Genomic DNA, 23,130 nt, shown 5'->3' with positions numbered 1-23,130 from the left:
TGTCGGGAACTTGATGGTAGTTCCTAAAATGACAGCTTAATGTTTAAAAGACCCTCTTTCTGCAAACCCCTTATTCTTCAGTCTTCTTAGTTCCTCCCTTTGCAGTAGTTAACTGAGCTGTATTCTTGTTCTTCTTCTTTACCCCAGTCTCTTTTTTTCTCTAAAATTTTTTTTTAACATTTAATTTTTATTTTTGGGAGAGAGAGTGAGTGGGAGAGGGACAGAGAACGAGGGAGACAGAGGATCCGGAGCCGACTTTGTGCGCTGACAGCAGTGAGCCTGAGGCGGGCCCAAACTCACAAACTGCAAGATCATGACCTGAGATGAAGTTGGATGCTCAACCACCTGAGCCACCCAGGCGCCCCAACCCCTATCTTTTAACCATGACCTCCTTTAAAACCTCACTTAGAAATAAATCACATTCTATATTTCTCTGTTGAACGTTACCAACGCTCATTATTCTTTTACCTTGTATTATTTGTGTTGGGCTAAAACTTTATTTTGCATTTGTAGGTTGTATTTGTGATTATTCTCAAGTTATTTAAAGTTGTAGCTTTCCAACTAAAAAATCATTTCAAGGACAGTGATACTGTCATTGTTTGCATCTTATTCTTCATTTTTCCTTTCACTCCTAAGTCTAATATGGTACAAAAATAGAGAACTTGATAAACTGAAATTGATCTCGAAATGTGTGTTGCTCTTTATTCTCTCTCTCTTTTCTTTTTAAGATTTTATTTTTAAGCAATCTCTACACCCAACATTGGACTTGAACTTACAACCCCAAGATCAAGGGTCACATGCTCCACTGACTGAGCCAGCCAGGTGCCCTCCATTGACTCCTTCTTCTCTTATCTTGCAGACAGGTTGGCCGTCATTGCCTCCGTGCCCACCTTAGTCCTCAGCTCTGTATCAGAAAGTAAGTTTCTAAATTTGTGGAGGCTGTTGTGACTTAACATTTTTTCCTTCGGGAACAGCAATGGGTTGTTGTTTAGATTTGGGGGGTATGTGTGGAAGAAAATAGTTGTAGATGGTTGGCTGAAAATTTAGTGATCGTGGTCACTATTTTTCTCATCTGGTAGTAGAAGAAGGAAGGATGAGAATATTAAATTTTAAATTTGGGAAATATTTTATACTTTCAGAAAAGTTGGAAGACATTTGCTATGTTTACTTAGAGCTCTGTGTATTTTATTTTTTATGTAAGAAAAAAATTTTTTTAAGTTTATTCATTTTTGAGAGAGAGAGAGAGAGAGAGAGAGAGAGAGAGAGAGTCAGCAGGGGAAGGGCAGAGAGAGAAGGGAGACACAGAATCTGAAGCAGGCTCCAGGTTCCAAGCTGTCAGCACAGAGCCCGACGCAGGGCTTGAACTTACGAACTACAATACCATGACCTAAGCCAAAGTCAGATGCTTAACCAACTGAGCCACCCAAGGCACCCCGTTACTGACGTTTTTGAAGAATACAGGCCAGTTGTTTTGTAGAATGCCTTTCAGGTTGGGCTTGGATGATTCTTTGCTATGATTAGAGTCAGGTTACCCATTTTGGGCAGGAGTAATATGTAAGTATGTTATATTCCTGGTTATATTCACATCACGGGCATGTGATGCCATTTGTCCCATTGTCAGTGATTTTAACTTTGATCATTTGAATAATGGAATGTCTGCTAGGTATTTTTCCACTATGAAGTTATTGGGTTTTTTCTTTTTTTTTTATAATTTTTGGGTCATCTGTGCGTAGGTTATATTTTCTTGAGGGGGATGGAATGTATTTAATACAGGCATGTAATAAATTGTTGGACGTAGCTGTTCAACACTTAGCTTCCATCCACCCCATTGACAAGGGAAACCCAAGAAACTGTTCAGAGGTGCTGAGGTCTTGATTTTTGAGGATGTGAAAGGGAGTCTTGACAAACCAGATGAGAGCAGGTGGTGCTGCTGTATGAGACCACACCCGTGCCCTCGGGAAAGGATGATCCATTTATATAAATGATTTTGAAATATTGTACTGGCTCTGCTGCCTGGCACCAAAGAAGTAGAGCTTCTGTGGCAGGACCTGCGTGGTGGGGAATTGGAAAGAAGAGTTTTCCTCTGCTAGGACTTCCTTGGGTGATTGAGGTTGTTAATAACTGAGTCAAACTTGGCCTAAAGATAAGAGGATTGGACAGACATGTTTTCTTTATACAAAGGGTTCATCCAGCCCAGCTTAGCTTTTTTTATTTTAACTTTTTGTTATGTAAAATCTTGAGACAAGTATATTTCTCATCATTTTAAAGTCTTCCATCTTCTGGTTTTATTTTAGTGCTGTTCCTTTGGGAACCACAGCCAAAGAAGAGATGGAGAGGTTCTGGAATAAGAACGCTGGTTTAAACCGTCCTCTGTCTCCTCATATCACTATCTACAGGTGAGCGCTGTGGAACCAGGGAATCTAGAGGTAATGGGTGAAGGTCCTGGAGGTTGGGCCATTGCGCCCGATTATTTCGCTCAGGCCTTTTTTTTATAAGAAGACGACTGTTTTTTGCCTTCTGGCCTTAGAGGGTAATCTATCCTGAAGAACTACCATTTGGAAAATGGCAAGTCAAAATGTAATTTCTATTAGTCGAAAACCAATATTTTGAAATGATTTCAAATTTATATAGATGTTGCAAAAACAATACACTCAATTCCTGGATACTGTTGTGCACATTCCCAATTTGTGAACATGTCCAAGTGATGTAAGATTAAGTGCAGAGATGATCGTGTCCCATTACTCCTGTGTTAGCTCTTATGCTGCTGTAACAAGTGATCATAAACTTTGTGGCTTAAAACAGCACATTTGTTATCTTACAGCTCTGTGGGGCGGAAGTCTGACAGGTCTCACTGGGTTAGAATTAAGGTGTTGGGAGGGCTGCATTCTCTTCTGGAGGCTCAAGTGAAGAATCTGTTTCCTTGCCTTTTCTAGTTTCCAGAGGCTACTTCGAATTCCTTGGCTTGTGGCCTCCTCCCTCCATCTTTAAAACCAGCAGTGATGGGTGACATTCTTCTCCCTCCCACCACTTCCGCCCTACTTCCATTGTCACATTTCTTCTCTGATCCCCTTCTGCCAGCCTCTTCCACTTTTAAGGACCTTTGTGATTATGTTGGTACCATCCAGATAATCCGGGCTAGTCTGTTTAGCTCAAGGTGAGTTTATTAGCAAACTTAATTTCATATGCAACTGTTAATTCTCCTCTGCCATTTAAGGTAAAATAGAGGTTTCAGGGATTAGAATGCGGACATCTTTAGGAGGATCATTACTCATTACTCAAGTAGGCTTAATACTTGAGTACATGTTTCATAAATTCAGGGACACTCTGTAGTACAGCCATCACAATCAGAAAGTTAACTTTGACCCTATGTTACCATTTAATTGTCAGATCTCATTCAAGTGTTGTCAGTTGTCCTCATATTGTCCTTTATAGGTCCAAGATCCAACCCAGGATCATGTAGTGCATTTAGTTATCTCTTTAACTCTTTAATCTCCTTTGGTAAGGAAAGAGTCTTACCTTATCTTTTATGACCTTAACATTTTTAGAATGTTCCTCAGCTTGGGTTGTTTGCCTGATGTTTTTGGCAGGAATGCCTCTAACGTGATGCTGTGCTCTTCTCAGTGCGTGGGGCCAGGGATAAACATGATGATTTATCCCGTTACTGGTGATGTCAACTTTTTTTTTTTTTTTAATGTTTATTTATTTTTGAGATATCGTGAGCAGGGAAAGGGCAGAGAAAGAGGGGGACGAAGGATCCAAAGCAGACTCCATGCTGACAGTAGTGAGCCCGACGCAGGGCTCGAACTCACGAGCCATGAAATCATGACTGGAGCCGAAGTCGGACGTTCAACCAACTGAACCACCCAGGTGCCCTAAGCAGACACATTTTAACTGATGATAAAAGTTATATCACCAGGGGCACCTGGGTGCTTCAGTTGGTTGAGCGTCCACCTTCAGCTCAGGTCACGATCTCACGGCTTGTGAGTTCGAGCCCCACGTTGGGCTCTGTGCGGATAACTCGGACCCTGGAGTCTGCTTCGGATTCTGTGTCTCCCTCTCTTTCTCTCTGTCCTCCTCCACTTGAGAGTGCGTGTGTGCTCGCTCTCTCACAAAATAAATAAACATTAATAAATAAATGTGTCTACTTCGGTTTCTCTGTAAAGTTCATGAATAAAGATAGTGTGCTTATTAATTGATCATTATTTTGTGGGGAGACTTTTACCACCATCTGTTGATGGTACTTACCATCAACATTTATTAGTTATTACAATGAGTTATTACTGTGACGGTTGCCAGATTGTAATTTTTCTAATTCCATCATCCCTTCTAGATTTATTTGTAATAAATAAATTAATAGGATGAAGCATACTTTATCGGTGCAGACTCAAGGAATCCTAAAAGGAAAAACTCTACAGTGATGACACCAACTAAAGGAAAAACAACCTCCTTTCCTCTCTGCTCTTGATACTTCTGACATCGAATGTGTGGAGGTTTTTCCCACACCAACCAGTTTTCCATCTCTGTGGATACCAGTTGGGTATCCAGGACTTCAGTCATGACGCCTACTGTGTGGAGTTAGTGCAGAGCCTACAGGTTAGGGGCTCAGTCCCCCAGGCTGTCCCCCACTTCAGATGCCTGTTTGCAAGTCCTGTGCTTTTGACTGACCAGCTATAAATCAAGAGTTCTCTCTACCCCCTCCTTAGGTTCAGTCATTTGCTAGAATTGCTCTCAGAACCTGGAAACATTTACTTAACATTTACTAGTTCGTCATAAAGGGTACTACAGATGATACAGATAAACCATAAGGTACCCTTTGACGCACCTCTATGTCCAGAAAAGTTCTGAGCACAGGAGCTTCTGTCCCCATGGAGTTGAGGTACACCACCTTCGTGACATGTGGTTGTGTTTACCAACCTGGAGACACTGAACCATTTACTTTTGGGATTTTTGCGGAGGCTTCATCACGTAGGCATGATCAATTGTTAACTCAATCTCTAGCCCCTCTTCCCTCCCTGGAAAAAGAGGGAGTGGACCTGAAAGTTCCAAATTTCTAACCGTGGCTTGGTCTTTCTAACCAGCCCCCACCCAGAGTCACCTCATTAGAGCAAAGGACGCTCTTACCGCCCAGGAAATTCCAAGGGATTTAGGAACTGTGTGTCAGGAATCAGGGTCAAAGACCAAATATTAGAACAAAAGATGTTCCTAGCCCTCCTATCTCTAAGGAGTTGATAAGGGTTTTAGGAGCTCTGTGTCAGGAACCAGGAAGAGAGACAGTGTAGATACATATTTCTTATTATTTCCCAGTGCCTATTCTGCCTAAAGGGTTACACTGTTACTCTCCTTTATTTTGATGTTCAGATTGTCCCGCACTTAGCCGGTGGGAGTGCTTCAAGAAGGCTCCTGCGAAATCAAGATCTGGGTGCTAGATGTTCTCATTGCTACCAGGATGTCATTGCTTGTAGGCCCTTTTCAGTAGACAGAGCTAGGATATGTGTGGATGCAGATGCAGGTGTCCGTGTAGGTATGTGAGTGTATACATATACACAGATGCATCTGTAGCTGTTCATCCGTTGTCCTCGGAAGTAGCATCGATAACTGGTAAGCTGGTGTCTTCAAAGAAAAACCCCTCTAGATCTGCTCCTTTCCAGTTCATGCAGCAAAGCAGCTGCAGCCCCGCTACCCTCTCTACTTGGGTTCCTGCCAGGGAGGCTGGCCGTTTCTTTACCACCTCCGCAAATACCACAACCCTTCAGATTTTTTCCAAGCCAGATTCCAGAAATAATTCTGATTGCAGAAATTGGGCATTCTCCTAAAACAGAAGGAGACTAATAGGTGATCTTAATCCTTGCAACTTGGTGGAACTTTTTTTTTAAGAGAGAAAATATTTGGGGAAGAATGATAATGATGAAGAACTTCTCAGATTACTCTGAATCTGTATTTAAATCCCTGGCCTTTTTGCTTGGGTCACGTAACGAATGTTAGTAGGCTGGTGGCGTGAGTCTTTCACTACCTTCTAGACGTACTTGTGGGGGGAAAAAAGCATCAGAGAGCATGGGGCTGTTTCCAAGGTGATATGTCCAGGAAAGATGTCTGATTTATGTTTTATGGAATCATATTTTCTATTACTAACTTCTTTAGAGTTTTTTGGAGGAGGCATGGGAGGGAGTAAATGGTCAAGGGAGCACTTTATGAAGTATTATTTATTTCACTAAATTGCATCAATTTATCAAAGCTTAAGTTATCAGGAGAACAAGAGCCACTGAAAAGGATGTTAGAAAACTTTTTAAAACTTAGGGTTGAAACTTAGAGATGAAAGGGGCCATAGCACTTAATTTCCTCATCAACCTCATTGGTGTTTTTTGTTTTTGTTTTTTAAGATTTTACTTTTTAAGGAATCTATACACCCAACGTGGGGCTCGAACTCACAGCCCCAGGATCAAGGGTCTCCCACTCTACTGACTGAGCCAGCCAGGAGCTCCAACCTCACTGTTTTAAGAATGTTCCTTGGGACTTTGGATATTCCACTAAGCTTCTGTGGGTAGTTGTGTGTGGCTGGCCAACGTGCAGCTATGGGCCCCGGCCCTGGGTAACCAAAGCAACTTCACTTTGATCTGTTTTACATACAGTAAAACCTTGGTTTACAAGCATACTTTGTTCCAGACACATGCTTGTAATCCAAAGCACTTGTATATCAAAGCGAATTTCTCAATAAGAAATAATGGAAGCTCAAATGATTTGTTCTACAGCCCAAAAATATTCATAAAGAAATGATTACAATACTGTAACATAGTACCAAATAATAAAGAAAATACAAAGTATAAAGAAAAATAAACTAACCTGCACTTTCCTTTCCAAACCTTCATGGCTGGTGGGAAGGAGACAAGAGAGAGGTGGGTTATTGTGTAGGACGTCTTTCACTATCACCAATGGATGTTGGCTACAGTACAGTATTTTTTTTTTTAATTTTTCTTTTAATGTTTTATTTATTTTTAAGACAGAGAGAGACAGAGCATGAGTGGGGATGGGGCAGAAAGAGAGGGAGACACACAATCTGAAGCAGGTTCCAGGCTCTGAGCTGTCAGCACAGACAGCTCAGATGTGGGGCTCGAACTCACGAACTGTGAGATCATGACCTGAGCCGAAGTTGGACACTCAACTGACTGAGCCACCCGTGCGCCCCTACAGTACAGTGTTAATAAACTCGTGTCATGTTCTGTATTTAACGTAACTGGCAATAAGGCAGCAGAGGAAAAGGTCTGTATCTGCAGGCAGCCTGACCTAGAATGAAGCAAAGCATTCCTAAGCTTACTCTTGGATGGAAAAACAAAGGACTGCCCATAGGTGCTTTGAAGTGACAAAAAATACAGTGGTGCCAGCGTGGGCACCTTCCAACAATCTGAAAAAAATTACCAATTTCTGCCAAACACCGTGGCCTGAGACTGAGCATCTGAGCATGGGAGACTATCACTCACAATCCTGCAGAGAGAGAGAGAGAGAGGAACCATTAGCTCATTTGGGATCATGTGATGTTCCACATCACATACTACTCGTTTTGAAAGACATCGCTCGTTTATGAAGTTAAAATTTACTGGAAATGTTTACTCGTCTTGCAGAACACTCGCGGAGTAAGTTACTCGCAATCCAAGGTTTCACTGTATTGGGTTTTTGCATTTTAAGAAAGGTGCTGCTCACCAAAAAAAAAACCAGAAAAGAAGTTTAAAAGTCACGGTTGTACCTGATGAGTGAATCTCTTCTGCGTTATTTTCACGTGGTTGTCTCTGCCTGGGCTTATACCCCTCTAGCATACAAGGAACTCCCTACCGCCCTTTTCCAGTTTGGGAATTTCTTTGTTTATCAGACCCTTCTTTTATTGAAGTTGCTGCAACTTACTATATTTTTTAAATTTTTATGTTTATTTATTTTTGAGAGGGAGAGAGTGAGCAGCGGAGGGGCAGAGAGAGAGGGAGACAAGGCACTGACAGCAGAGAACCCGACGCAGGGCTCAAACCCACAAACCATGAGATCATGATCCCAGCCGAAGTAGGATGGCTGAGCCACCCACGCACTGCAGAAGTTGCTACAACTTACACCTTCTATCCAGTGGCTCTGGGTTTACCTTGAGTCATGTGAAATAAATCCAAGCACACTTTTTCTCCGACATCCATTTATTGATTTTCATGTGCTTATTGGCCATTTGTATGTCTTCTCTGGAGAAAGGAATATTCAAATCGTACGCTCATTTGTTTAATTGGGTTGTCTTATTTTTCAACATTTTTTTTATTGCGGTAAAATATGCATAATATACAAAACTTGTCATTTTGACTATTTTTAAGTATACAGGTCAGTGGCATTAAATGTCTTCACCATTGTTGTACAAACCATCACCACTGTCCATCTCCAGAATCCTTTTATATTCCTAAATTGAAACTCCATACTCAGTAAGCAATAATTCCCATTCTCTGCCTCCACCCCCAACCCCTAACCACTGAGTTTCTATCTCTGTAAATTAGACTACTCTGGGTGCCTTGTGAAATGGAATCATACAACGTTTGTCCTCTCGTGCTTGGCTTCTTTCACTTGGCACAATGTCTTCTAGGTTCATCCATATTGTAGAACGTGTCCGAATTCCGTTCCTTTCTAAGGCTGAACAGATGCTTTGGTGTACGTATACATTGCATTTTGCTTATCCATTCATCTGTCCACGGACATTTGTGTGGCTTCTACCTTTTGGCTACTGGGAATAATGCTGCAATGAGCATCGGTGTACTACCTCTTTGAATCCCTGCTGTCAGTTCTTGTAGGTCTGTATCCAGAAATTGAACCGCCAGGACATATGGTAATGATTTAATTTCTTGAGGAACCCGCCATACTGTTTCCTACGGGAGGTGCGCTGGTTTATGTTCCCACCAATACTGCCCGAGGGTTCCAATTTTTCTGCATCCTCACCAACGCTCATTCTTTATTGTTTTTGTTTGTTTGTTTTTAACAATAGTCATCCTAACGGGTGTGAAGAGGTATCTCATTGTGATTTTGATTTGTGTCTCCCTAATGATTAGTGACGTTGAGCATCTTTTCGTATACTAACTGGCCATTTGTATATCTTCCTTGGAGAAATGTTGTTTACTTTGTCGATGGTATTATTTGCAGCACGATTGTTAAGTCACATGCTGAAACTCATATATCCTAGGTCTCTAGCTTTTCCTTGATTAGCATTCTGTTAGCAGTCCAAAAAGGAAATAAAATGAATACATTTCAAATCAAGTATTTGTTGATTGTTCAGTGTGCTTGATACTCTTTTAGGAGTTGGAAATACAGAAATGAATAAGATATCATCTGTGTTCAAAGGGATCTCATGTCCTGAAAAAAAAATTTCCTAAGGGAAAATTTTAGTGGCTCTTAGTGATTATCTTTTCTGTAAATGAATTAAAACAATCTTGATTTTCTATACTAGACTCTTACCTAATGTGTGAACAGGAAATCGTGGAAATGATTTGTCTTTGTGATATTTAGGCCTCAGCTAGAAAACACAAAGGCCGGGGCTGAATTAATCTGAAGATCCATTTACTCCTATGTCTTGGGTTGATTTTGGCTTCTAAAGGCACCATCATCTTCTCTCCACCTGAGTCTTTCTCCGTGATCTCTCTGCATAGGCTATTTGGGCTTCCTCTTAGCAGGAGAGAGTGTGTTCTGGAAGTCACGCAATGTCCATTCTGCCACATTCTGTTTCTTGAGGCAGTCAGTCATGAAGGTTCAAAGGGCTAAACACTTAACTTGCCTGAGTTACAAGGAGTTATAAGGAGTGACAAGATTCTGGAAGGTCACGTGAAACTGGAAATAGGACTGTGGTTGTTTGGGAAATAAAATCTCCTTTACCTACTCAGCACTAAGCTAACCCAGGCTATGGTTTTAACCATTTTTGAAAATTAGGGTAACATTTGACTTCAGCAGTTTCTCCTATCACTCCCATTTTCCACTTCAGTATGTCTAAATACCAGAGCAGTGCACATGTTTTATCGGGTAGCTCTTTCAGTCATGGGATTTCATTCACTGGCCGCGGGCCCTAAGTGCATTCGGAATGCTAAGCAGTGTCTTACAATTTCCCCACCTCTGTTTTTTTCAGTTCTCTCAAATCAATATTTGTTCTGTCTTTTTCAGTCTGATAATCATTCTCTTTGACAAATAAAATAGTTGAGCAATCTGCTTTGTACTCTGTCATCTATTAACATAAAATTGTCCATCCCGGTTAGGAGGCTTTCTTTCCCTGAATACAATTTTAAAAGCCCCTTTTTGTTGTCCTTGACATTTTTGCAAGCCTCAGCTCATTCTGGGTTTTAGTCTCCTGATTTATCTAACCAAATTATGTCATTGTTCTCCGCTTGTCCTTTGTTATGTGGCTCTTCTTCCGCCTTTTATATTTATCCTGTTAAGTCTGAGTTAAGCAGAGTGGTGTCTAGCCAGTTTTTTTGGTTTCTTTGGACATTACTCCTTTCTTACTGTGACCATTTTCATTACATAGTTAGAATTTCTTTTTGAGATTTTTTTCAACTTGCTTGGGTACCTTCCCTCTAGAGTGTTGAAAATATGGTCTGAGTAGGCTCAGCATTTCCTATCTAAGCTGACTCTCTAGGGTGAATGTTCACTTTATCCAAAGACTTCTGTTCTTTCCATTTCACTAACCAATTCTCTCGAGCATGAGAACCAGGTCCAGAATATAGCAGTGTTAGTTGTCCTTCTGTGGAAACGCTTTGGCAAATTAATGATTCAGAGCGTGATTTAGAAAGGGGTTTGATGACAAAGTATTTCAAAACTACCGTGGATTAGGAAACATACACTAAATCCAGGAAAATTGGATTTAAAAATTTGGGATAGGTAATTTATCAGGGAGTAAATGGTATGCTCAATTTGAATATTTACGGGCATATAGTAAGAGTTCAGGGCTGACTGTGTGTTCTGTGAAACTAGATAAACAAAACTCACTTGGTTTTCCTTTTCCTCCAATCCTGTGACTAGAGCAAGGGAAGACCCAGGTGGTTGTAGTCTGGTGATTATTTTCTAACTTGATGCAACTTTAATTGGCATCTTTGACCCACCCACATTGTTCCTTCTTAGGAAAGGAGGAGTTTCCTTCTGGTGAAAGGGAGGGATGCTTCTCCTGAAATAAATCAGTTTTCATGTATTCAAACTAGAAAGTGGAAACAAGAATGCAAAAGCTGTTTTTGTTTTTATATGTAAATAGTGCCTGTATCCAAATAGTTTATCTTCTCTTCGCCAAAATGGACTCTGTATTGGGGTCCCTGGGTGGCTCAGTCGGTTGAGCGTCCGACTTCGGCTCGGGTCATGATCTTGCAGTTCGTGAGTTCGAGCCCCGCATGGGGCTCTGTGCTGATAGTTCAGAGCCTGGAGCCTGTTTCAGATTCTCTGTCTCCCTCTGTCTCTGGCCCTTCCCCTCTTGAGCTCTGTCTCTCTCTTTCTCTCTTTCTCTCTCTCTCTCAAAAATAAATAAACATTAAAAAAAAATTTTTTTTTTAAAAATGAACTCTCTATTGTGTCATATTTTCCTTTTTTTAATTGCCTTTGTGTATTTCTTTGCAGTTGGTCGCTTCCCATGGCGATGTCCATTTGCCACCGCGGTACTGGTATGGCCTTGAGTGCAGGTATGGACACGTGTATTTACGCATACGTGCACAGCGGCACACGCACTTCGAAGAACTTTGCTGTTTCTGTGTCTCTTAGCACCCCGTCCTGTGCAAATCAGCAACTTGATTTAGAGAAAATGACGAGTCCATTTAAGTTTATTGTTCATTTGTTCCTTTAACAATTCATCATGAGTTCCCAGTAAGCTTGTGTTCTTTCCTTAGCCAGGTGTTTTGTTTGTTTGGTTTTTAGTAAGCTTCACACCCAGCGAGGAGCCCAATATGGGGCTTGAACTCACGACCCTGAGATCAAGACCTCAGCTGAAATCAAGAGTCGGACACTTTACCAACTGAGCCACCTAGGCGCCCCTATCCCTAGCACACTATTATATATTTATTGAAATTACAGAGAACAGAGGTAGAAATGTCATAGAGATGTGTGGGCCGACTACACATTGACCAAACACCGTCCAAGATTAGTCATCAACCTTATGCTTCCAGAAACTCAGCTTTAGCACCCATTCTGCATCACCAACGTTGATTAGGCCCAAAAAACCAAGTCCTTCTCCAGTCTCGCAAAATCTTGGTTTACGGCCCAGAATGTCTATTTATTTACTTACGTGGTATGAATTGTATGCTGGTCTTAGTGCATCCATTTCAGGTAGTCAGGTTTATTACAGGCAGGAAGGATGCAGATTTTAATCAGGTTTTGGGATCTGATGCATCTTTCTACAATAGAGAGATACTTTACAAGAGGATCAGCTGTATTTAAATTTTTTCCCTGGCTGGTACAGGAAATATGGACATATTTTTGTTTTCTGTGATGTTCTTCAGGGACCGCCCCCCTGGACTCCTGTAGACTGTGTTTTTACAGAAGTGCTCATCAGCGGGACTGCTGGCTCAAGTGTAGGGACCCTGTATTTAGGCAGCTGCTGCTAAGACATTGGCAGAAATTAGCTAATGCCATGTCTTTGCTATTCAAAGTCAGATTTGTTTTGTTGGTAATCAAGTAGGGATAGGAACTCCTACCTAATATCGGATATTATCATCCCTACTTATCATTCCTTTGGTTGGTAAAGGGATGATGGAATCCAGGTAGAAGGATGATTGCTATTGTCTTGGAATCTGTGTGTAGTTTCTGGTTTTTGACCCACTTGGACTGAAAATAATATAACAGACTTCAAGATTAGGTTATGCTAGCTGTAAATTCAGTTACTTTCTTTCTGCCTGCTTTGAATCTTATAATTGCTAGATTTATTCTTTATGCTTAGTTTGGTGGTGTTGATGAGCAAATTTAATCCTAAAAATCATTGAGAGAACAAGAGCAGTTTATCAGGCTTTAGTTTCCCTTTTCATCTCAGTGTATTTATCACCACCGAATGAGACAAAGGATGTTGACTCTTTCATAGACCATACTAATTAAAAAATATTCATTTGCCAAACATAGCTAACGGTGATACATATTTTTTTCACAACCGTACTTAGCAGTAACTTACTTCTTTCCTATCTTTACCCCCTTGAAAGACCTTGCATTCATTCATCAGCACGTATGCAGTTTATCCCTAACGTTCTCCCCTAATTCCAGGATGGAACGTAGTGGCTGTTGTGTATATGGTAGTAGTTCTCCTGTTTCCCTCAAATGCTGAAGGTCCATTCAAAACTGGAAGGGAACCTATTTTTAATAGGTGGGTGACGTAGGCAACCCGGTCAGCTCTCTGAACCTCAGTTTTATTCCTTGTTAAAATGAGCATCTTATTAATGCCTCTCCCAGAATTGATGGGATTTCAAGAAACCACACTCTGGATGTTGACTTACGAAAACAGGAATGAGAAGTATGATAAATTTAATGGCAGCGGTCTCTTAGAAGATGAAGTGCACTGGACCAGATGGTGAATTTGGCCTGAAATGAAGTCAGTCCCAGCATCTGTGATCTTTGCATTCTTGTGGCTCTCCTCCAGTCTGTTCTTCACTTAACAGCAGGAGAAACAAAACCTTATGAAAATAAATTGAATCGTGTCACACTTAGAGTCACCCTATCACTGCATTTGCCTTTGCGCTTAGATTAAAATTCAAGTCTCCACCGTGGCATAAAGTGCCCTGCCTCGTCTGGCCTTGCCTCCCCTTGCTTCCTGTGCTCTGGCCACACTGGTCTTTGAATTCCTTTGAATGAGCAAAAGCCTTTCTCACCCCAGAATCATTGCATGATTGCATTGACCAGAATCATCAGGTCATGATCCCAGGGTCATGGGATCAAGCCCCACATCGGGCTCCGTGTTGAGTGTGGAGCCTGCTTGGGATTCATTTATTTCATTTATTTTCTCTCTCTCTCCCTCTCCCTCCCTTCCACCCTCCCTCCCTCCCTCCCTCCCTCCCTCTCTCTCTCCCCCCTAAAAAAAAAAAAAAAAAAAAAAAAAGGTACTTTGCCTACCACCATCTCTAATTAAGGAGTTTCCAGTTCTAGTTCTTTTGTTAATTTTCTGTTTCACAGCACTGTTCCTTCGTAGTTCTTATTGCACTGGTCGCCTCTTTCAGAGCTTTTATTACATATTTGTAATTCTTTTGTTTGCTTACTTTTTATAAATTTGTCTCTTTTATTAGACTGCTAACTCTACAGAGAGTGGGGACTGCATGTACCTTCTTTACCCTCCATACCCACTGGCAGACACGCAGTAGGTGCTTAGTAGATCTCCGTTTACTAAATGAATACAACCATCTAAGTCATTTTGCTCATAGTGGTCATTTCAGAAATGTTCATTTTTCCTGCCTTCTAGTTCATCTCCTGCTTGCATTAGACATTAAATAGTGATAGTAATGGCCCCTACCCTCAAGGGCAGAGGAGTCTAAGGAGTAAGATTAATAAATATATATAATGCTCTGTAATCACTTTTTAATAGAAATATGGGGTCCTTGAGGACAGACCATCTGTGAAGGAGTTGGAGAGCTTGAGAGAAGGATGAAGAGGAGAGTTCATTAAGAGGTGGTGGAGGAGGACATTCCGACAGAGAAACTACCTTATGGCCTAGGGGTTGGGAAGTGTCCAGGGTCACTGGATGGTGATGACTGGGTCTGGTTGTTTGAGAGTGTTTACGGGAGAAGTGGCAGAAGGTAAGGCTGGAAAATGTGCTAGACAGTGAAGGACCTTGACTGCCGTGTGGGGAAGTTGGAACTTGATCCTGTAGATCTTTGGAAGTCATAAAAGTTTTCTGTTTTCGGGGTGCCTGGCTGGCTCGGTCAGTAGAGCACTTGACTCTTGATCTTGGGGTTGTGAGTCGAAGCCGCGCATTGAGCATAGAGCTTTACGTTAAAAAAACGGAAAGACAAGTTCCTGTTCTCATTCCAGTAATAGGACAGGCTGGCTGGGACAAATCCACTGTAGAGATTTCGCAGCCAATATGTAACTTGTGAAAAGCATGTTGAGCCACAAAGTGTGATGACGCTAGTTTGACTTTAAAATAGAATTTATTGCAAAGGGACTTCGTAAACAATCCTTTAAAATATGGGAAGAGATGGCCAGTAATACTCTTCCATTGCTTAGATGCTGTAGGGAGTAAAACACTCATGGCTTTTCATGGTGACAGATGGTATAACAGTCTTGATGCGATCAGGTCAGTCCCTTGAGAGTGGCAGGTAGCGGAAGCTGCAGCAAGAGTGAGGCTGGGGGAGGCAGTCAGGATGCGGCAACACCACCGTGAGTTTAGAAGAACTCACCGGAAACCCCGTGAGTTTAGAAGAAGCCCGGGGGGGTGCAAAATAGCAGGTATTCAGAGGAATTGCAACTACAAATGAAGCTTACAGTGACCTCAGAGGGGTGTGGGAATGGTCCTGAAGGTCTGGGGTTGTTAGTAAATACGGGTCAGGTCAGAGACCTTCAGTGAGAGATTGCCTGGATGCATACACAAGCCTTCTGCTCAGGCCGCCCGTTTCTTTTCTAGAAAAGCCAAAGGCCTTACAGATTTATAAAGTAACTAATGGAACTTGAAAATGACTGCTTTTTTCTTCTGGGCTTGTCATGAGATGGGACATTAGTCATTGATTCTCGAATGTGTTAGGAATCCTAGTCACTGAGGCAGTGGAGACAAAGTAACAAGAGTAAACTTTGGGAGTAGGACAGATCTGTGTTCGGTTCCCAATGTGTCACTAACCAGGTACTATATAGGCTCACTTCCTTTCCTGCTTGTATTAATGCCTAGTTAGGATTGTGGGAATTAAACACTAGATAGAAAGTTCTGGCTGTAAATCAGAGTCTTCATGACCCCTCCCTTGATAATTTGCTAGAACGGCTCATCAGAACTCCTGAAAACCCTTTACTTACATTTAGTGATTTTTTTAAATGAAGGATGCCCCTCAGAAGAGCCAAATGGAAGAGGAATGTAGGACAACATATAGGGGTGGACGGGCGGCTGTCAGTGTGCATGGAGCTCCCATGCCCTCTCTGGTGTATTTAAAATAACACCAAAGTTCAGCTGAGTAAAAATGAGGATCTGATTGGCTTTATGAATTGATTCATGAATTGGGCAGCATCCCTTTTAGCAAGGAGATGCTCTGCTGAGCTAAACAAAAGAAAGGTTTTTAAAGGTAGAGAGAAGGCATTAAAAAAAAAAAAAAAAAAAAAAAGGGCTCCTGGCTGGTTGAGTGGGTGGATCATGTGACTTTCAATCTTGGCGTTGTGAGTTTGAGCCCCACATTGGGTATAGTGGTTAGTTAAAAATAAAATCTTAACATGTTTTTAAGTTTATTTATTTATTTTGAGAGAGAGAAGAGAGAGCGAGCAGGGGAGGGACAGAGAGATAGTGCGATAGAGAATCCCAAGCAGGCTCCGCACTGTCAGCACAGAGCCGGATGCGGGGCTTGAACCCACGAACAGTGAGATCATGACCTGAGCTGAGATCAAGAGTCAGATGCTTAACCGACTGAGCCACCCAGATGCCCCCAAAATAAAATCTTCAAAAAAAGAAAAAAAAAAAGGAAAGGAAGGAAAGGAATTTATTAGCAAGGAATGCATTGTTTAGGCAAGGTTGCCCTCCTGAGGGGCATGGAAGGTATCTATCAGTAAATTTCCTATCAGTAAATTTGCTCAGATTGACCAGGAAATTCCGTGTTGACTGGTTACACTGCTGGGAAGTTGAAACTGCAGTTAGCTTAGGTATCAAGTTAGGTTTGCTGCTTTGCCCTAAGCGTCACCATGGTCGGCCTGTGGGTTTTTCTAACACCACCCTTTCTGCACCTGATGTGTTCAACAGCTTGAAAGCAGCTCAAAACCTGTCGTTCAGGGGGTTTTATGGAGGTTTCTCACCTAGGCAGGATTGATCACGTTATTGGCCATTGGTGATTAGCTCAAGCACCAGCCACTCGTTTGCAGAGATGTGGGGGATGGGGATGGGGAGGAGGGGGTGGGGATGGAAGTTCCAACCCTCCATCCCTGCCTTGGTCTTTCTGGCAACTAGCCCCCGTCCTGAAGCTGTCTAGGGGCCCCCAGCCACCGGTCATCCCAAGACACTCTTCCCACTCTAGAAGTTCCAAAGGTGTCAGGACTGGTGTGCCAGGAACTAGGGGGAGAGACCAAATATATATTTCTTATCATAGCACATCTTTGAACAAGGAATGTCAGTCAGTTAATTCAGTCAAAAGTGACTTTGGCCAAAGCTTTCCTCATTACAAGTGAAAAAAATATATGAGAGGAAACCAAATATGCGATTTCCCAAATTCCCCTCTGATGCCTAGTATACCAGGAAGCTGGTGATAGCCTCTCCTCCAATGACCTCAGTGCCCAAGGGGGGGGGCTCCTCTAACAGCTAAACAACGTAAATTAGGAAAACAAAGCCACTGAAGTTGTCCCATCTAATCAGTCAGACAAATTAAGTGGTGCTTTCCCTGGGCTGTGGGGACCAGCTCTGGCCTGCTGCACTGCAGTAAAGCGCTACATACAGAGCCCCTCAGGTTGGCAGCAAGTCCTGTGGCCACTTCCAGAAGCCATCCGAAGCCCTTTCAGACCCTTCTTCCCAGCACGGCCCTGCAGATGTCCCTGCAGATGAGAATGGAAACCTGTGCAAGAGCCTTGCCGGAGCCATCCACGTGATGGTTCACCCAGCCCCGGTGACAGCACCTGATTGTTCTTGTATCCGAAGTGCTCGCACACTAATCTCATCGTGTCCCGTTGTGCCTGTCGGCCTCCCTGCAGCCTCTGGAGGGGGCGGCGGCAGGAGTGTTCCTGCACTGAGAAAAAGTAAAACCCTTCGGAGAAGCATTTGCTCTTCTGGAGACCAGCGATTTTGCCAGGCCATTTCATCCTGGTAATGCAAGGACAGAACCATAGCACTTGTGAGTAGGAAAGGCTGAGAACAAGCTCTTCAGCTACAGATGATGAGACATTTTCTGAACGGTGCGGAAGTATCCCAAGCATTCACAGAAATAATAATCGCCACCAGGTCTGTATCAGGAAATTCACGTCTAGTATTTAATTTAATTCTCACCATCCTAACTGGCATTAATACAAGCAGAAAGGGAAGTGAGGAGTAAGTGGCTGGTTAGTGACAGTAAGAACTGGACTCCTTTGTCTTACTGCACAGGTTGTGCTGCTGCTTTCTCCACACCGCCTCAGTGGCCAGGATTCCTGCTGTGTCCATAACACGCCACATTTGAGAATCAGTGACTGATGTCCCTTCCCTCTCATGCCAAGCCCAGAAGAGAAAAGCAGCCACTTCAGAGTTCCACTGATTACCTATAGGTCTGTACGTAAGGCCTTTGGCTTTTCCAGAAAGGAAGCTGACTGCCTGAGCAGAGCTTTGCCCGTGTATGCAAGCAGTCTCTCACTGAAAGGCCGATCCTTCAGCCTGGCCTGTGTGAGAATCTGTGGACCTGGAAATGATGATGGTGACGGCCAGTCTGATAGCCGGGGTTGGAGAAGTTGTGCAGTATCCACCAGTGTATACATCCCATTAGTAAGTCATTGTGGTTATTGACAACTGAAATTAAAAAAGAAAATTCCTCTTGCCATTATGTGAATAGTTCTTTTGTTTTTTTGTTTTTCCAGATGGCTGCTAAATTGTCAGGACATAAATACTTGAGTTGTTTGGATCTAATTAGTTAAGAAACAAAACTGTTAGGTATCTCTTTTGGCTTAGGGGGTACCCTTAAAAAAAAATTACTGAAAACACTGAGGTACCATGAACTGAGAGAGTTTGAGAAGATTTGAGAAGATATGGCCCAAAAGGATTCAAGGATCTTTGGATAGATTTGGTCTGGATAGATAGAAAGTTAGAAGGTCACAGGACCCCTCCACTGTTCTTGGAATTTCAGTGCAAACCTTCATCCGAAACTTTGATTGGCACACATATGCCTAAGATATCCAGACAGACTCCGCTCTGATCTGTGCACCCCATGTGACAGCAGTCTAACTGCTGAGTCCCAGGAATGGCCGCTCATAGCAACACTCCCCTCCCAGAAGACCAGACTGGTCAGGCTGCCTCATCTTAGAATAACACCACCTACTCTGGGATAACCTTCCAGAGTCAAAACTAATGGAAATCCTGGGATGTGAACAGCAACGTCTTCAGCCTTTGCTTCTATGAATGTCATAGAATTTTGTCAGCTTAATCAATTCAAAAGCAAACAAATGTCTCAAAATAAATCAGTTGTTCTCAACACCATTCTCCTCCATAACCCCAAGCCAGTTTTTTCAAGATCAGTATTTTTTAAACAATGGAAACACTAGCAAGTCTAAAAAAACAATTACGAGTCAGGAGTTTATAAGTGCTTAAGAAAAAAGTGTGGTGTTAGCGGAAAGAATCTGAGTTTTGTGTTCAAATCCCGGCCCGTTCACTTAATGCTCAGTAAACTTGGATACGCTTCTTAATGTTTCTGAACCTCATTTCATTCACTGCTAAGTGAAGATGGTACTAATTTTTCAGATGGTTAGGAGGATTAAATAATTATGTAAGTTTTCGGTAAACGATGGCTGTAGCAATAATTGTATTTGCAGTAGGTGGTATTTTCTGATATGAAAATGACATGAAATGACACAGTGTCTCTGGATATACACAAAATGGTTATCTCTGAGTAGTGGGATTATGGGGAACCTTTGTAAACCATACTCTTCTATAATGTAGTTCTTTGCAATGTATTTTTGTAATCAGAAAAAAAAAATTAAGTGATGTTTCTGGGAGGTCAGGGAGATCTGGGGATCACCACACAAATTCCAGTCTGTGTATAATTAGAGGAGAGACCGTGTTGGCTGGCTGCCTTTCTGTTCTTTTAAAAAGGGCTCTTTTTGGGGCGCCTGGGTGGCTCAGTTGGTTAAGTATCCGACTTCGGCTCAGGTCATGATCTCATGGTCCGTGAGTTCGAGCCCCGCGTCAGGCTCTGTGCTGACAGCTCGGAGCCTGGAGCCTGCTTCCGATTCTGTGTCTCCCTCTCTCTCTGACCCTCCCCTGTTCATGCTCTGTCTCTCTCTGTCTCAAAAATAAATAAACATTAAAAAAAAAAAAAAAGGGCTCTTTTTTTCTGGGGCGCCTGGGTGGCTCAGTCAGTTAAGCGTCCGACTCCAGCTCAGGTCACGATCTTGCAGTTTGGGAGTTTGAGCCCTACATCTGGCTCTCTGCTGTCAGTACAGAACCCGCTTCGGATCCCCTGTCCCCCCATTCTCTCTGCCCCTCGCCTGTACGCACACACCCATGCACGCTTGCTCGCTCTCTCAAAAATAAATAGACATCAAAAAACAGGGGCTCTTTTCTGAACTGTTTTACACACAACGCTCTGAACCAAATTCATATTTTTCCCATTAACGACATATTTTTCAATTGTCCACGCACCAACTGAGTGTCCTCCAATTCAGTTCAGTAGTGATACTCACCACTCAGAGTTAGTGCAGACCTCACAGGTTAAGGGTTCAGCCCTTCGGGCTGATGGTCCCCCACTTCGGGCTCCAGTCACAAGTCCCAGGTTGCCACCTGTACTCCTCGACCCAGTCGCGTAGAGACCTTGGTTTGTGCCGATCACTGTGTGAAATGCTGTGGTTACAGAAATGAGTAAGTCATGGCCCTTGCTCTTGAGGACCTCATCGCCAGGTGGATTTCCCTCCCCCAGTTGCCGCATCCACACTTCAGACTTCACTTATCACTGACCTTGGGATGACGCTCAAATCTGTGTCTTCAGGTCAGAGCTTTAGACCTTGATCCAGCTGCTTACTGCATGTGCAACCTTGACGTTCCTCCCGTACCTCCACCTTAGGTGTCCTCTGAATTGAACCTGTCTTTCCCTTCCCAGAGTATCAACGTCAGTCCTCTGACAAACCAAACCTGAATGTGTTTCCCTCGTTCCCTGTGTGGGTAAAGGGCATTATCAGTCGCTCATGCAAACCACCACCCTTGACTTCCCTCATTTACCCCATGTCCCCAGATCTTACCTCCTTATATCTTTTTTAGTTGTCCATTCTTTATTCTGTTACTGTCTTCAGTCAGGCTACCACCTTCATCCACCGAAGACCCGGAATTACTCACAGCCTCCTGTTCAGACTTCCTGCCTCCCATGTGATTACTCTCCTCTGTCCCCTGTGGCTGCCAGGTTGACCTTCTCAAAGGGCATATGTGACCATATCACTGTCCGGTTTAAAACCCTTAATGATTTATCAGTCCCATTAGGAATGGCAGGATTTGGGGCACCTGGGTGGCTCAGTCAGTTAAGTGTCCAACTTCAGCTCAGATCATGATCTTGTGGTTCCTGGGTTCTAGCCCCACATTGGGCTCTGTGCTGACAGCTCAGAGCCTGGAACCTGCTTCAGATTCTGTCTCTCCCTCTCTCTCTGCTCCTACTCTGCTCATGCTCTGTCTCTCTCTCTCTCAAAAATAAATAAACATTAAAAAAAAAAAAAAAGAATGGCAGGTTTTGGCTCAAGTAAACATCTCCTCCTCCTGAGCCGAGGGCAGATCAGTGTTTGTGTATGTGATACAGCCTCACGGTCCTTCTCACTACAACACCTTTTTTCTGGTTGGTTGTTTCGGGTGTACAGTATATTGATTTGACAACTCTGCATTTCTCAGTGCTCAGTATAAGTGAAGTCACCACCTGTCCCCATACAATGTCATTACAATATTACTGACTATATCCCCTGTGCTGTACTTTTCATTTCTGTGATTTGTTTATTTTATAACTGGAAATTTGTACCTCTTTTTTTCTTAAAATTTTTTTAATGTTTATTTTTGAGAGAGCATGAGCGGGGTAGGAGCAGAGAGAGAAGAAGACACAGAATCTGAAGCAGGCTCCAGACTCTGAGCTGTCAGCACAGAGTCCGACACGGGGCTCGAACTCACGAACGTGAGATCATGACCCGAGGGGAAGTCGGACGCTTAACCAAGCCACCCAGGCGCCCCAGAAGTTTGTACCTCTTAATCCCCCTTACCTATTTAACCTGTTCCCCCATCCACCTCCTCTCTGGCAACCACTAATTTGTTCTGTGTATTTAAGAGTCTGTTTGGTTTTTTAGATTCCACGTATGAGTGAAATCATATGCTATTTGTCTTTTTCTAACTTATTTCACTTAGCATAATACCCTCTCACTCCAGCCATGTTGTAGCAGATAGCCAGGTCTCGTTCTTTTTTATGCCTGAGTAGTATTCCACTGGGTGCATACACCACATCTTCTTTGTCCATTCACCTACCAATGAACACTTGGGTTGCTTCCATATCTTGGCCATTGGTAAATAATGTTGCCATAAACATAGGGGTACATATATCTTTTTGAATTAGTGAATTTTTTTAAGTTCATTTATTTAAAAAAATTTTTTTTTATATTTATTTTTGAGAGAGAGAGAGAGAGAGAGAGAGGAAGACACAGAATCCGAAGCAGGCTCCAGGCTCTGAGCTGTCAGCACAGCGAGGCTTGAACTCATGAAACGTGAGATCGTGACCTGAGCTGAGTCGGACGCTTAACCAACTGAGCCACCCAGGGGCCCTAAGTTCATTTATTTATTTTTTTAGTAATCTCTACACCCAATGTGGGACTTGAACTCATGACCCTGATGTCAAGAGATACATGCTCCTCCAATTGAGCCAGCCGTGTGGCCCTGAATTAGATTTTTGTTTCCTTTGGGTAAATACCCAGTAGTGGAATTACTGGATCATATGTCATTTCTGTTTGTCATGTTTTGCGGAACCTCCATACTGTTTCCCACAGTGTTTGCACCGATTTACATTCCCATCACCAGTGCGCAAGGATTCTCTTTTCTCCACATCCTTGCTGACGTTTGGTATTTCTTTTCTTTTTGATACTAGCCATTCCGACAGGTGTGAGGTGATGTGTCCTTGTGGTTTTGATTTGTGTTTCCCAGGTGACCCTTGGCGTGCATCTCTTCGTGTGCCTGTTGGCTGTCTGCATGTCTTACTGTAACACTTGAGACAGTCATTATTAATTGGTACGGATTGGCGCTGAGGTGAACTGCGTTTGATTGGTACCAGGATGAAATCTCATCCTTTTTTTTTTTAATGTTTTTATTTATTTTTGAGA

The 23,130-nt window shown here is 42.6% G+C and overlaps 1 protein-coding gene across 1 annotated transcript in view; it reads left to right on the top strand.

Moving 5' to 3' along the window:
• SDHC (succinate dehydrogenase complex subunit C) overlaps positions 1-23,130 on the top strand; it is a 35,880-nt gene that overhangs the window by 4,581 nt on the left and 8,169 nt on the right. Inside the window, exons 2-4 of the mRNA XM_040452362.1 lie at positions 860-916; positions 2,295-2,396; positions 11,593-11,654. Of these exons, the coding sequence (XP_040308296.1) occupies positions 860-916; positions 2,295-2,396; positions 11,593-11,654 (221 nt within the window). The remainder of the gene's footprint in view (positions 1-859; positions 917-2,294; positions 2,397-11,592; positions 11,655-23,130) is intronic.

Source organism: Herpailurus yagouaroundi, unplaced genomic scaffold, assembly GCF_014898765.1.
Source record: "Herpailurus yagouaroundi ecotype Mexico unplaced genomic scaffold, PumYag 207, whole genome shotgun sequence".
NCBI lineage: Eukaryota > Metazoa > Chordata > Mammalia > Carnivora > Felidae > Herpailurus > Herpailurus yagouaroundi.
The sequence above is the reverse complement of the archived record's forward strand: the minus strand, read 5'-3'. Positions and strand labels throughout refer to the sequence as shown.